General features: G+C 53.8%; 4 protein-coding genes and 1 non-coding gene across 5 annotated transcripts; 2 read left to right on the top strand and 3 right to left on the bottom strand.

The window, feature by feature from the left end:
- Nucleotides 1-387: 387 nt before the first annotated feature.
- Nucleotides 388-3171, top strand: STEHIDRAFT_124747 (uncharacterized protein). The gene is made up of 13 exons (XM_007308794.1): nt 388-910; nt 977-990; nt 1052-1202; nt 1266-1519; nt 1593-1633; nt 1692-1710; nt 1764-1791; nt 1851-1908; nt 1970-1994; nt 2081-2168; nt 2221-2484; nt 2555-2626; nt 2845-3171. The coding sequence occupies exons 1-12, from the start codon at nt 758-760 to the stop codon at nt 2558-2560; spliced, it is 1101 nt and encodes a 366-aa protein (XP_007308856.1). The 5' UTR covers nt 388-757; the 3' UTR covers nt 2561-2626; nt 2845-3171.
- A 321-nt stretch (nt 3172-3492) lies between these two features.
- STEHIDRAFT_161232 (uncharacterized protein) lies at nt 3493-4894 on the bottom strand (the record flags this gene model as incomplete). Its single annotated transcript, XM_007308793.1, has 4 exons — nt 3493-3990; nt 4049-4203; nt 4272-4428; nt 4502-4894. The coding sequence occupies 4 exons, from the start codon at nt 4892-4894 to the stop codon at nt 3493-3495; spliced, it is 1203 nt and encodes a 400-aa protein (XP_007308855.1).
- Nucleotides 4895-5043: 149 nt separating this feature from the next.
- Nucleotides 5044-5978, bottom strand: STEHIDRAFT_103273 (uncharacterized protein). The gene is made up of 3 exons (XM_007308792.1): nt 5854-5978; nt 5716-5775; nt 5044-5650 (listed from the first exon to the last, which is right to left on the bottom strand). The coding sequence occupies exons 1-3, from the start codon at nt 5929-5931 to the stop codon at nt 5276-5278; spliced, it is 513 nt and encodes a 170-aa protein (XP_007308854.1). The 5' UTR covers nt 5932-5978; the 3' UTR covers nt 5044-5275.
- A 1847-nt stretch (nt 5979-7825) lies between these two features.
- On the top strand, nt 7826-13432 carry STEHIDRAFT_103269 (uncharacterized protein). The gene is made up of 9 exons (XM_007308791.1): nt 7826-8071; nt 8124-8243; nt 8299-8410; nt 8882-9139; nt 9194-9280; nt 9335-12566; nt 12633-12724; nt 12795-12912; nt 12992-13432. The coding sequence occupies exons 1-9, from the start codon at nt 7851-7853 to the stop codon at nt 13111-13113; spliced, it is 4362 nt and encodes a 1453-aa protein (XP_007308853.1). The 5' UTR covers nt 7826-7850; the 3' UTR covers nt 13114-13432.
- A 223-nt stretch (nt 13433-13655) lies between these two features.
- Nucleotides 13656-13729, bottom strand: STEHIDRAFT_t236. The gene has a single exon. It is a non-coding gene; the product is annotated as a tRNA-Ala (tRNA).
- Nucleotides 13730-14079: the final 350 nt, after the last annotated feature.

The raw sequence follows: 14079 nt of genomic DNA, 5'->3' as shown, positions 1-14079 counted from the left end.
GATAGCCTACCCCGCGCACGTCTTCGTATTCGTTGAATTACAGTCGACGATGTGGAACGAGGGGGAGAAGACCACGGAGACCCTAGAAGATCTCATGCGGCTCCCTGCGGCTCCTCCCCTCACCGTTCCCCGCATTTATCATACAGCCGTTGGCCAGAGGCCAGATCATGCCAGAGCTTGTCCGACTGCTTCTTCTGTCGTGACATCTGGGGTTCCTGACCATGGAGTGTGCGGATGTTTCTATTTCCAAAGGCTGGCCGATACTAGGTATTCTTGGAATCGTGACCTCATGGAAGACCCAACTCTATTTGCTTGCATGCCCATTTTTCTCGGAGTGTTTTTTGAACGTTCGCGAGCATGTCTGGGTGTGGTTCTTTTTTCTTTTTTCGCGGAGAAACATTCCTATGACCTCATCTTGGACTCGACCGTTATTTTGCTTTGACGAGCGAAAGATCTCTCCACTCCTTGGCTGTCTCGCTTGATCTCAAATCCCTGACATGTCCGATCCGCTGGTTACCGGCGATCTACGATTTTCGCCCGACGGGGACGCTGTAGTACCCTGACACCGGCTGCGATCGACTCGCAGTCTCTTTCTTCGGAATCACGATGCTATAAAGACTCTCAAAACGAGTTTCGTCGGTGGTGAACGAATACCCCCTTGTTTCGACTTGGCGCTCGAACGCTCTTCCTCTTCAAACCGCCATCCTCACAGACTCTGCCAGCTTTGTCGTCCCCGCAGTCTTGAATTGACTCGATCATGGTGGAAGTGACTGTGGCTGCCGCGAAGCTGACGATTGGGGCTCTGGAGATCTCGGTTTTGGTCGGGACATTTCTCTACGCTATCACTTGCGCTCAAATATACGTGTACTGGAGGAGCAATTTCAATGACCGCTTCCTCATCCGTTTGTTGGTGCGTTTAATCTACCTTGATGTCAAGTACGCAGCGTGGACTCATTGCTGGCTGGGGCGCGTGTAGATTGCGGCTGTCTGGTGCGTCCTCCTCTGTGTCGATGTCGAGCGTCTAAGAATGACCTCTATCTCCATTTGGTAGGCTGGGCGAGACCATACATACTATTTTCTTCTGGATTCATCGATACCAGGTGACCGTCACCTATTACGGCGAACCGAATTCCCTCACCCTGAAAAGCTGGGCTCTCGATTATTCCATCCCGGTCCATGGCATCATTAGTGCTCTCGTCCAGGTACGTGCTCTATAATGTAAAACACCCGTTCAGGATCTCACGCACGCCGTTTTCTTCCCGAAGATGTACTATTCCTGGCGTGTACGCGTTCTGTCCGGGAGAAGTCTCGTCACGATCATTAGTTGGATAGGTTCATTCCTTGAGGTCGTCGGCTCTATCACCGTCACCGCGCTGCTCGAGATATATGGACCTGTAACCCACGTGAATACCGTCACCTACGCCGCAATCGCTACCATCTCGATGGACGTCATCGTGGATATCATAAACACGGCCGCCTTGTGCTACTGCTTGCATAGGAAACGAACGGGATTCCACAAGTGGGTGACCTCCTATCAATTCTCCGTAGATCAATGTGTTGTCCGTGTCCTGATATGGCTATCCATTCCCCAGAACCGACACGCTCATCAATACCATCACTCTATGGACCGTCGGTAAGTCACCATCTTATGATGTCGGCTTCTCAATTTACTCATCAGCCCCTTTCTACAGAAAGCGGGATCATCACCTTGTAAGTTGGCTATAGTTCTGTCTATGTGAGTGGTCCTAACTGGAAACGTCCAGGATTACGGCCATAGCTATGCTCATCACCGTAAGCCGTCAGAACTCCCTTTCGTGCTCGCAACCCTACTGACTATCGCCTTCCTGTAGTGTATAGTGATACCGGAGACAGAAATCTACGTCTCCCTGACCGCTTTCTATGCCAAACGTAAGCCCCTAAGACCCTTTACTCTAGCGACGTGTGTATTCACAACTAACCGCCCTTATAGTGTACTCGAACTCATTGATGGCATCGTAAGTCTCATACATCTTGACCCCCCAATTGTGTTCAGGATATTGTAGATCTATCACCCTCTAACGATCACTTCCGTTCCCAAAAGATTCAACTCCCGGGGACCGTTGGGACCAGGAAAGTTCACGTCAAACGACTTCGACGGAAGCTTGCATATCAGCGTCACCACCTCCCAGGTATGCCCTTTCGTTTTCTTCATCCATATGTTTTCCAGCCTAACGCCCTCAGATCAAGACCCAATCCGCCTCCCACGTCCTTCCCCGCTTCGCGCCCTGGCGCGGCCCAACCGACGTCGACTCCTACCCCCTCACCACCCGCGGCGTCAACGCCTCCAAAGACGATTCAGACGACAACTCCGGCGCGCAAGACGTCGACGCTTTCGATTCCACCGACAAAGCCACTGGCCTTGTGCGCGAGACGTACATCGACGGCACGGGGCCGGGGCCGCTGCCGCAGAAGAGTTCGAGTTTGAAGGGGCATGGGCAGGTGCAGGTGAGCAGCACTACAGTGACGGGGCGGGACGAGAATGGGATACCTGGGTTTCTGAGGAATTCGCATGTAGGGCTGAGGAAGGACATGAAGAGCGTGGATGAGTCGGATTGTACGACCATTGCAGAGTTGAGGGATGAGTCTGGTGAGTAGCGCGCCCCCTCGAGTGTTTCATAGCCAGTCACCCATCCCATCCCATCCCATCCCATCCCATCCCATCCCATCCCATCCCATCCCATCCCATCCCATCCGTCCATCCACCCATCTGCCGTATCACCATGTTCGTTTCTCGACGGCCGAGTCGACTAGAGAGGATGCGCTTGCTGACCACCATGTTTTTCTTTCTTTTGTTTGGTCTGACAGGCAAATAATGCCTCGCCCGCGCCGTCAAAATGACCACGGTGTCGTCAATCCTTCCCGCGGTCCTTGTACCTACTGTACTAGTAGTCAGGCTTCAATGTACGTTCCTACAACACATACTGGCAACCGAGGTTTATTACTACCATTTCTTCATCACCGCCTTCGCCCTTCGCCCTCCATTCACCCCCACTCTCCACCCTCCACCGTCCTTTCTTCCTCTGGTTTCGAATGGAAGTCGACTGTCCCACTTCATTCAATCTTCGTTTAAATGGTTGTGTCTATACGGTCTTTTCTCCGCTGGTTTCTTTCCCTCCCCACCGGTATATGTCAGGCCTCGGGTTAGGCTCGAGTTTGCGTTTACGAAGTTACAGTACATATACATCACGGTTTTAAGTTGACTTCTTATCTACGCGTACGACGGTGGAATGATACGATATAAGCTCGTTAGGAGCGTTTGTTGTTTCCTCAGGCATGCATCGAACGCTATTGAGAAAGGTGAACCTAGGGACCCTGGTTCGCTATTGTAACGCGCCACTACTACATGCATACCTGCCCATCGTTGAGATCGTGCAGAAATGATCTCCAAGACGGTTCTACCCAATGAAAAACCTCTTTCTCGTACAAGCAGCTTCAATATGAGCACGTCATGATTCATCGAAGTGGTAACGACGGCACCCCACCGCCACCGCCACCTCTCTCCCGTATATTCAACTTCCTACCCTGCGTCCCACCAGCACCCTCACCCTCACCCGCACCCGCACCCGCACCCGGCCCTATCTTCCCCTCCTTCTCCTTCTTCGCCTTCTCCACCTCCCTCCTAACCACCTCACCCTCTTTCCTCCACTCCTTCCTCTCCCACGCATCCCATTCATCCCGCGCATCGATCCATCGCTCCTGCACGTCGCGAACGTCGCTCATTTTTCCTTTTAGGGGGCCGGCGGCGGAACTTAAGAGAGAGTATGTGTTGGGGTGTTGGGTTAGGGGGGCGGTGGGGGGTGGGGGGATTATGTCGGGGTCTCGGTCGGAATTGGAATTTGAGTGGGAGTGGGGGTGGGAGGGAGTAGGGGTGGGATTGGAGGGGGTAGGGAGGTAGACGTAGCCTGTTGCGCGGTCGATGGCGCGTGTTAGGTGTAGCATCGAGTTTTTGTCCTAATAGCGGATGAGTTAGGTCATGAAAAGGACGACTGTGGTAAAAGTGGGGCGTTACCTCGACGGCGAGCGTCTCGAAGCCTACGAGGCTGAAATCTTCGATGAGACCACAGATGGCCATGTTGAGCGCTTGGAAGCGCGGTGAGGCCGATGAGAGCGCGGTTTCGAGGTACGATAGGTCTTGGACTTCGGTGTAGTAGTCCAAGTTAAAGTCTATGGCCTGTCATCGTTAGCATACCACACCAGACTAGTTCGCCACGAAGATGTGAAAGGAAACGCACCAAGATCACCGTATTGTGAGATGAGGTCGACTTTAGAGAGGACGTTTATATGTGGGAGTTCGAGGTGAAGCATCGTTCGGAGGGAGAGAAGGAGGACGGAGACGTATTTAGAGGCGTCTGTCACGTAGTGTGCGTCGCAGAGATGAACGGCAGCTAGCTAGAACAGCTCGTCATCGTCGCACCCAACCCAGCGCCATCTCACCAGTAAAAAAACTTTCAAAAAAACGCACCCTAAAGCCAGTCTTGGCCAGCCTCTTCACGATATTCTTCAGACTCCCATGGTTCGTGCTCAACTCGACCTGCCCAGGCAAATCAAAAAGCACATACGCATCCTTCCCCAACTCTCTCAACCTCTCCTCCAACCAGTCATAATTCGCCTCTAGATACTCCATGCAATAGAGCATGCCGCCGTTTGGACCGAGCCCGTGTTCGGACATTACATCCTGGAGGGTTATGAGGGACGAGATGTCGATGGCGCATGGGTAGGGGATGTTGTCGTTGGCCGGGTCGAGGTTGACGATGGAGATGGGACGGGTGAGGGCGGTGAAGAGCTGATGTTTGCCGTAGCAGTAGGTGGACTTGCCGCTGCCAGGCGAGCCGACTACGATTTCGCCAAAGGGCATTGAGGGGACTGTTCTGCAGGAAGATGAGGGTATGCGATGCGTGCCACTACGCCACACAACTAAAAGCTTGTAGTGTTCCAAACTCCGCCAGACTTTGAACGTTCGACCGCTGCCGGCGGTACTGGTGCATACCTCCACTAAAACTTGTTGTGTTGCTTTCATCGAAATTCCAACGATAAAGACCTGTCCGTCATTTAATTTATACTGGCGTAAGGATCTGAGGAGCGAGGTCGTCTATCGAGGCGGTCTAGAGAGACGAATATGAAAAGCTCTAAACCAAATGAATGATGTCTATTCAAAGCACAGCTCCAAAAAGACACAGGTAGTCGGGACATCATCCCAAAAAAAAGTCTCAAAACCTCAAACCGCAACACCACCCCTTCAAGACGCCGGCGGCCCACCGACCAAAATACTCTTCGTCCCCGGCGTATCACAGAACCCATTCTCCAACGTCGTCCCACAGCTCGAAAACTGATTACAACTGCCTCCACAGCTGCCTTTATCGCAGAACCCGACGTCCGCCGTCGCGGCGATACAGGACGTGCCCGAGGCGTCGAGACACGTGGGACCGCCGGTGTAGACTTGGCAGGTCCCGCCACAGACGGAGTCGACGCGTTTGGTGCAGTAGGTTACGGTCGTGTCGCGGCGCCCGAGGGTGTTGGGGACGCGTTTGGAGGGTGCGGTGCCGATGTAGGTGAGGTTGGCGGCTGTTGTTGAGAGCCAGTTGTCCATTTCGTCGTCGGTGAGGATTGTGACCTGAGTGTGGAGGTCAGTGATCAAAAGCCGTGTGTACTTGCGATGAAGGGAGAGTGGAGTCTTACCCCAGTAGGAGAAGAAGAACTACCAGCGCTCGGTCCAGCCGAATCCCTCTTCAAAACGTCCTGAAAAGACAATAATGTATGCCCGTGTTAGTACGAAAAAAAATGACAAGCTTGACAGTCTAAGAGGGATGCACTGACCATACCAGTGGGCCTCGCCTCGACGGTGGCTACCAGAGCCAGAGCAGCGAGAGCGATGAAGGAGAGAGTGAATTGCATGAAGATGAAAATAGAAGTAAGAAAGTGAAAAAGTTGATGAAGTTGATGCTTGTACTGCAGCCAGGTCGACCTCCCTTATATACCCAACGCAGACAGCACTGTGGCTAAGGCTTCTCGAGCTGCAACGCTCCCGAAGGCTGGCTCTGTCTGTTCAGGTTGAGTACGCATCTGAGTATGCCGTCAAAAGCTATGCGTGGAACTCCAGGGCAAAGATGTTGGAGATGAAACGAACGAGGCTATCTCATCTACTAACTGAGGGGACGTAGCGCATCAGAAATTTTGGTCTTTGTTGAGAGTTCGTCGTGTGCTTCGCAACGTTTGACCTGTGTTTATGGGGTTTGTTTACGGCCGAGGGGTGCCTATCTGCCATTATTTGGTCGGAAGATGTTGGATGGTCAAGGTACCGCCGAAGATCCAGGCTCTAGAAAAAGTGAACGGTACTCGCCCTCCACCGAAAGGGGTGCAAAATGATACTACAGGCACTGGCAAGAACGTTGAATCGTGCAACCGAGACAACCACGTAGCCCAAACACACCTGAAGTTTGAATCGTGAACCGTTCCGTCTGATACCAGTAGGCATTTTCTCAATAGACAGCGCTTCGAAGAAAACCTTGTGGTCTGAGAACTAAACCAGAATCACCGTAACGTAGAAAATCATCCAAGGGAAATCTACGTTCAAGACTCCAAGTGCCGACCGTTAACCAAACCTCATAGACTGCACAGGACGACCAGTATGCCGCTGTGTGAGTCTCTGATTCAGATCGAAGGTGCTGGAGAGTTTCAGAAAGACGGAGCAAGGCATGGACTGACAGATTCAAGATGGCAGATGTGATGGTGCCCCGAGGCTTCGCCGATTCGGTGGCGCCCAGTCAAACTCCGCTTTAAACCGACTGCCCGGCCCTATGCACGCCGTAAACGGTTTCTTTTGTCTTTTCTCCGTCATAATGCGTGTCACGGCTGGTGAACGCGTCCACTCCTCTGTCACATCGAATTCTACTTCAGTGATGTGCGACCGTTGGCTCGCTATGCACCTCGAAGCATTTGGACAACCCAAGGTCCACAGTATTTTTGTCTGACGCTCGTGCAGGAGATCATTGACGAACATCATCATCACAGTACTGGCAGGGGCCTTGTCCAGACCCAGACCTTTCAGCTATCATGGATTATTACCGGTTCCTGCTTTGGTTGACGGAAATATCTCTCTTGCTCTGCCACTAGGCGAAAATTCTCCGTGTATCTGCTGATAAATGATGTCCATACAAGCACTTTGACGACAGTTCCAGATGAGCCTACGCACGAGGCGCGTGCCTTGACAAATCCGATATACGTCGACTGGTCTGTAGTTCTTTGGCTAAAATGGTAGTGAATGTCTTTATTATCTGTACTCGCCATCACAGTAAGGTGGTTGGCACCCGTTATTCAAGAGAGCGAAGAAGCTGGACTGCCAAAGAATTCAGACTGGTCATGATCTAGGAGGGCCATCAACTTGTCTAGACTACGGAGAGTTTGGATGTTGCACTGGATCCAGCAATAAAGCGTCTTAGTCCGGAGTAGAGACCATGCTTCATATTTAGCTGTCCTTGGTCTTGATAAGCATCGTACCTTGCCACTAAATCGTAAGACTGCTGGGACGAAAGCTCTGTCTGTTACGTTTTTGTATTCGCCACAGAGCTCTCGTATTGATCTCCACAACTGTGCATGTACTTATCATCGTCTTTGGTGCTGCATTTCTTGCGTGGCGTCAGTATGTAGCCTGGGTGGCGCAGTTCAACGACCGAAAGGGGTGACGTCGTGGCACGCGTGAGTTTAGGGCAGGCCCAACGCGCGACACGTCGGCATCATACAGTACTATCCATCCCTAGCCTTCATTTAGAACCTAGACCCCTACCTTTTTACCTTTCCCTTACGCTCCGACGACCATGAAACTCAAGGAGATTCATAGAACATCGACGTTCGCATGGTCACCACTACCGTCCATCCCGTTGCTGGCCACGGGGACCGTCGCAGGCGCCCTCGACGAATCATTCTCCAATGAGAGTCAACTCGAGATCTGGGCGCCCGACTTTTTGAACAAGCAGGAGTATGACTTGGGTGGAGAGGGTCAGCCAGGACCCAGGGGCGTGATCAGGGATACTGCTAGGTGCGTTCGTTCATACGCCTCAATCTGAGCCGGAGATTGAAGGAGAATGTAGGTTCAACCGTATTGCGTGGGGGTATGTAGAGGGAAACCGCCCGCAGGGTATCATTGCTGCTGGTATGGAGAACGGAGAGCTGGGTATCTGGGATCCAGAGAAGATTGTTGCGCAGGCCGAGTGAGTGTTCTTAAACCTCGATGTAATCTGTGTTTGTATGTTCAACGCGTCTTAGTCCTTCCGAGGCTCTCATTCTCAAAAACAATACCCATACCGGGCCCATTCGTGGCTTGGACTTCAACCCTATTCAAACAAGCTTGTTCTCTTCCGGCGGTCCTAATGGCGAGGTATGTGCCCTGTTATGATCTCAGTCGCTGGGTATACCTCGGAGTTCCGAACTATTGCGGTCAATCATTGCTGGCGATGTGAACGTGAAGTAGGCAATGGCATACATAGGCTTCTCTAGTCCTTCCTGCTGTGCTGCTTCTTGCTGCGCGAGTGGAAGGTAAAGTGGTGGCGTCGTGGGCTACTAGTACGTTTCCCGTGGGTTTGGTTCAGTTTGTTATCTGGACAGCAGTGCACCTCACTCTAGCTCCCAAGATGCTTAATGTGACCCAATCAATGCTCCCATGCAATGTGCCGTGCACCTTGTATGTCCGGAAGAACGGTCTTCCCCAAGGGAGCATCACAATTTGGTGGCGTACAGCGCTTATCCCGACCACGTATCATGACCTTTATCACATCACCAGGCTCCCTTCTTATGCATCACCATAAAACCCCTATTTTCTTAGTTCTGACATCCCTCTGATTCTGTTCAGATATACATCTGGGACCTCAAAGACCCGAGTAAACCTTACTCGCCCGGAACACGTAGCTCAAAACTCGACGAAATCACCGCCCTTTCTTGGAACAACCAAGTCCCACACGTCCTCGCCACCTCAAGCAGTACCGGGTACACCGTGGTCTGGGATCTGAGAGGAAAGCGAGAAGTTGTGGCGCTTGCGTATGGTGGAGGAGCTGGTGCTCTCGCTGGTGCACGTCGTGGCATGAGCGACGTTGCGTGGCACCCAGATAACGTACGTTTCCCTCGTCGATGTTGGTAACGAATATTTTACTCAGTTTTCATTCAGGCTACTAAACTCGTCACTTCTTCCGAGGATGATGCCTCACCAGTCATCATGGTCTGGGACCTCCGCAACGCTCGTGCGCCAGAGAAGGTACCTTCATTCCCTCCCTGCTCCAGCACCAGCACGGATTAACACATAAACCAGATCCTCACAGGCCACGAAAAAGGTGTCCTCTCCCTCTCCTGGTGTAAACAGGACGCCGACCTCCTCCTCTCCTCCGGCAAAGACAATCGCGCTCTCTGCTGGAACCCTCAAACCTCCGAAATCATCGGCGAACTCCCCTCCGCAGACAACTGGGCCTTCCAAGTCCAATGGTGCCCCCGCAACCCCGATCTCCTCGCCACGGCATTCTTCGACGGGACCATCGGCGTACACTCCGTACAGACGACAAACGAGGCTGCACAGGGCGGCGATATTCCGCTTACGACGCCGAAGCCGGATGGAGCGGACGTGTTCGACGTTCCTGGGTTCGCGAGGACGAATCAGGCGACGATTTCGTTGAAGCAGCCGCCGAAGTGGTTGAGGAGGCCGATCTCGAGCTCGTTCGGGTATGGTGGACAGTTGGTGTCGGTGTCGAATCTGCCCTCCGCACAGGGTCGTCATCAGAGCGGAGTCGTACATCTCAGGAAGGTCATCACGGAGGAGAGCATCGTCGCTCGTGCGCGGAAGCTACAGGAGGCTGTGATGGCGGGAGACCTGTCTGGATTGGCGAAGGAGAGGAGCGGAGAGAACGAGGCGGATGAGAGTTCGGCGACTTGGAAGGCTCTGTTGAGTCTGTTCAAGGCGGATTCGAGGGACGAGCTCGTCACGCTGTTGGGATTCTCGAAGGCCGAGATCGCTACGAAGGTCGCGGAGGCGGTCGCGAAGCTGAAGACAAAGGTCGAAGATGTGACCACTCCTCCGCCTAGGTCCCCCGCAGAACAAGACGTCACAGAAACGAAGCCACACGAACCTGTCGTTTCCTTCGTCGAGCCTGAACGGAGTCCTTCCCCTCCCGTTGAAGACCCGATGGCCCAGGCGACTGAGAACACGCCGTCGGAAGTCAGTGCGGGTGGCGCGTCGGACGTGACGAATGTTCCTTCTCTCGCCGGCGAGTCGACAACCACCGCGCCTAGTCTGTTCGGCGACGATAATGCTGCAGGGACGCCACAGATGGACGCTGCGGCCGACTTTTTCAGCACGATGGGCATTTCACAGACGAATAATACCGCGGCGGGCGATTCGGTGCAGGTTCCCCATACGAACTACGGATTAGACTCGTCGGTCGCAGCTACTATCGGTTCTGGGCCATCGTCTGTCGCTTCCGAGACGTTGAAGAGCAACACTTTCACGATCTACCCTCCAGACGAGTCAGAGACGGACAGGCTCGTCACGAAGGCGCTCGTCGTCGGCGACTTTGACTCCGCCGTGTCGCTGTGCCTTTCGACAGACCGCTATGCCGATGCGATCTTGCTGGCCGTCAAGGGTGGCCCGGCACTGCTCGCGAAGACGCAGAAGGCGTATTTCGAGAAGAGGACGGCGGAGTTGCCGTATTTGAGGCTGTTCCAGTCGATCGTGACGAACGACCTGGACGATATCGTGCAGAACGCGGATCTGCAGGAGTGGCAAGAGATCTTCGTAGTGCTGTGTACGTTCGCTAACACGGAGGAATTCCCGAACCTGGCGGAACAGCTTGGGTCCAGGTTGGAGTTCCAGGGTACGATTGCGAAGTCGAAGTCGAGCTCTCCGGAGGCAGCGAGAGTGCTGAGGAAGAATGCGACGTTGACCTACCTTGCGGCGGGCAAGCTTGAGAGGCTCGTCAATATCTGGATCGAGGAGCTCGTGGAGGAGGAGAAGAGGATCTTGGCGAACGAGGATGAGAAGGGTGTTTCGAGGTATACGGCGCATGCGCATGCGCTCCAGTCGTTCATCGAGAAGGTCATGATCTTCCGAGCTGCGACGAGCTACGCCGATGCCGATCTCGCATTTGATAAACCATCCGCAGAGGGAGAGAATGTCGCCAAGGTTTACAAGCTCTCGAACCTGTACGAGCGCTTCTTCGAGTATGCGGACTTGCTGGCGACACAAGGACTCGTCAAGGATGCGGTGGCGTTCTTGAAGCTCACCCCAGCTGGGTATACTGGCACTCCAGGGTCGGGGATAGATGTGGCTGTTGGGAGGGAGAGGTTGCTTGTTGCGGGAGGTCAGGCTACTGCAACGCCTGGTGCTGGCCCGTCCAACATCGCTTCGACATCGCGCGTTCCGACACTTCCTTCGGTCCCTTCGGCTATGGCTTCCACCAATTATTCGTCATATGGGCAATATGCGGCGCCTCTCCAACAGCAGGCTCCTGTCGCGCCTGCATATGGCACATATGCTCCCGCGGCCACCGCCAATAACGCCTACGCCCCTGCGGTCTCAGCCACCAGCGCCCCTCCAGTCAACAACCCGTACGCACCATCCCAACCTGCGGTCAGCCAACAACCCTACCAGTCCTCTGCACCTTCGGCGTACGGCCCCTCCGGAGGGTGGAACCCTCAAATGAACAATAACTCCGTCGTCCCTCCACCTCCTCAGCCCATCACCGGCTCCACCCCTCCTGCTCCTGGACCTGCTCCCCCGCCCAAGCGTCAACAACAAAACGGTGGATGGAACGATGCTCCTTCGTTGCTCGATCGTAGGACACCGAGTACCTTGGGGGGCAACAACGCCAACAAGCCTTCAGCGATCACTTCGCCATTCCCGAACGCTCCGTCGACTCCTGGAATCGGCGGTGGACCAACACAGTTCATGGGGATGCGTGGCCAGTCGCCGCAGACGGTTATGCCTCCTCCAAGGCCTGGGAGCGTGCAGAATAGGGCGCCTGTCGCGCCTCCGCCCCAGGGTCATAGGATGGGCATTCCGCATCCGGGACAGCAGCAAGGACCATATCCTCCACAGGCTCGCCCGCCTTCAGGCCCTCCTATGAATATGATGTCACCACCTGGCCAGCAGATGTCTTCTCCCCCTCAAGGGCAATACGCTCCTCCCCCAACTCAACGTGGACATGTCCCTCCACAGATGCAACAACAAGCTTCGATGTCGCCTCCTCCACCAGGTCCTTACGGTCCTCCTCCCGGCGTCCGTGCTACACCACCACCTGGCGCTCCCATGGGTCTTGGAATGAACATGCCGCCTCCTGGACCTGGTGGACCTCAGCAATTCGGTCGTCCGGGACCGCCTCCACAGCAGCAGCAACAACATCCAGGAATGGGAGGACAACAGCTACCGCCTCCGCCACAGGGTGGGTTGAGGCCGGGTCCTCCGGGGGGTGTTGGGCCGCCGGTGCAGTCGAGGACGCCGGGTGGGGGGCCGTCGAGCGTGCCTCCGCCAAGGGGTCCTCCGCCGCCCAAGTATCGTGAGTGCCGTCTTCATGAACTAGTGTTGGAGGGCGAAGTGAGCTGAGTTCGTGGAATTTTGGTAGCTGTGGGTGACAGGAGCCATATACCGGAGAGGTTGCAGCCTGCGTACGCTATCATCTCGGGACAGTTAGCGATTTTGAAGCAGACTACGCCTGTACGTCCTCTCTGTCACTTGATCCTTTCGTTCTGCTTCGAAGTCCAGGCCGCTCACTTTTTGTCTTCAGCCACAGCAAAAGCGGCTCGTGGATGACCTCGAGAGGCGAATCAATCCGTTGTTCGACGCACTCAACTGCGAGACGCTCTCCGCACCGACGGTGGAACAGCTGCTTGTACTTACCAAAGGTGCGTTTTCCTCCTCTTCGTACTCTCCCTTCTCTATTTTGTTCTCGTTTAACCATACTGATGGATGTGTAATGTGTAGCGATGGAGAACCACGACCGGGACGCGGCGCTGCAGTTGCATGTGAACATGCTGACGTCGACGAGCGGGGATGACATTGCGCTTTGGATGTCGGGGATCAAACAGCTGATCATGCGGTTGTAAGTCTTGGGTGAGAAGCGACACGGTGAAAACGGCCAGGAACAGATTGTATTTCCCTGGTCGAGTGGCTGGATGGAATGGAGGGGATGAGATTGTCGGGGTTTATGTATGGTGGGGGGTGGGTACAAAAGTGGAAGGTGAGGATGAACGCGATGATGGGATGGATGTGGAAATGGATTTCTGTTCTGATGTGTTCAAGATGGTTCTGTGTGTCGTGTTGAAATATGGACATTCCGTTTATTCGCCTTTGCCGGAGTCGCCACGGTATAGCGGTACCCTTGAGAAGGAGGTGTACACCAAAAGTTGTGACTATTGATTTCGACAGGTAAAAATTGACTGTGGTTGATACCAGATTGGGAGGTAGGGCTCTGGCAATTCCGGCTACATGATTGCGTGACAGCGGCGCATCAATTGTGTGCTATGCTTGTCGGTAAATATCCTGGAAGCCAGGCCAGCTTGAAATCTGAAGGAGGCAATGTGCGCAAAGAACATAAAAGCGGGAAAGAGCAAAAACAAGGAGATCAAAAAACGAGAATGAAAATCGATGGACACATCCGGAATTGAACCGGACACCTCTCGCATGCTAAGCGAGCGTGATAACCAACTACACCATGTGCCCTGTAAAAACGGGCGACACATTTATTATTATCAATTTTCACCGATTGTGTCTATTCCCCCGAAACGGCGACTCCTGTGTGATCCTTGCGCCAGCCGGTTGAAGGATTGGCTACTCGGCTCTGGTAGGAGACTAGCGACTCCTGTCAAGACCAAGTCAAGTCCACCGTTTGCAGTTGTCCGGTGGCGAGAATTGCAGCACCAGATGGACCAAAAACGCCAAAATAAACGAGAAAGATATCAAGGTTCTTTTGAGAACTTACGCCTCCGTTTTGGGTCGGATCGTTCTTCAATCGTTAGGCTGAATTCCCTTCGCAGCCCAGTCACGACTTTTAGAGGGGTCAGGGTAGACTC

The sequence above is a fragment of the Stereum hirsutum genome, assembly GCF_000264905.1.
Source record: "Stereum hirsutum FP-91666 SS1 unplaced genomic scaffold STEHIscaffold_16, whole genome shotgun sequence".
Taxonomy (NCBI): domain Eukaryota; kingdom Fungi; phylum Basidiomycota; class Agaricomycetes; order Russulales; family Stereaceae; genus Stereum; species Stereum hirsutum.
Note: the sequence above shows the minus strand (reverse complement) of the source record. Positions and strands in the feature narration are given on the sequence as shown.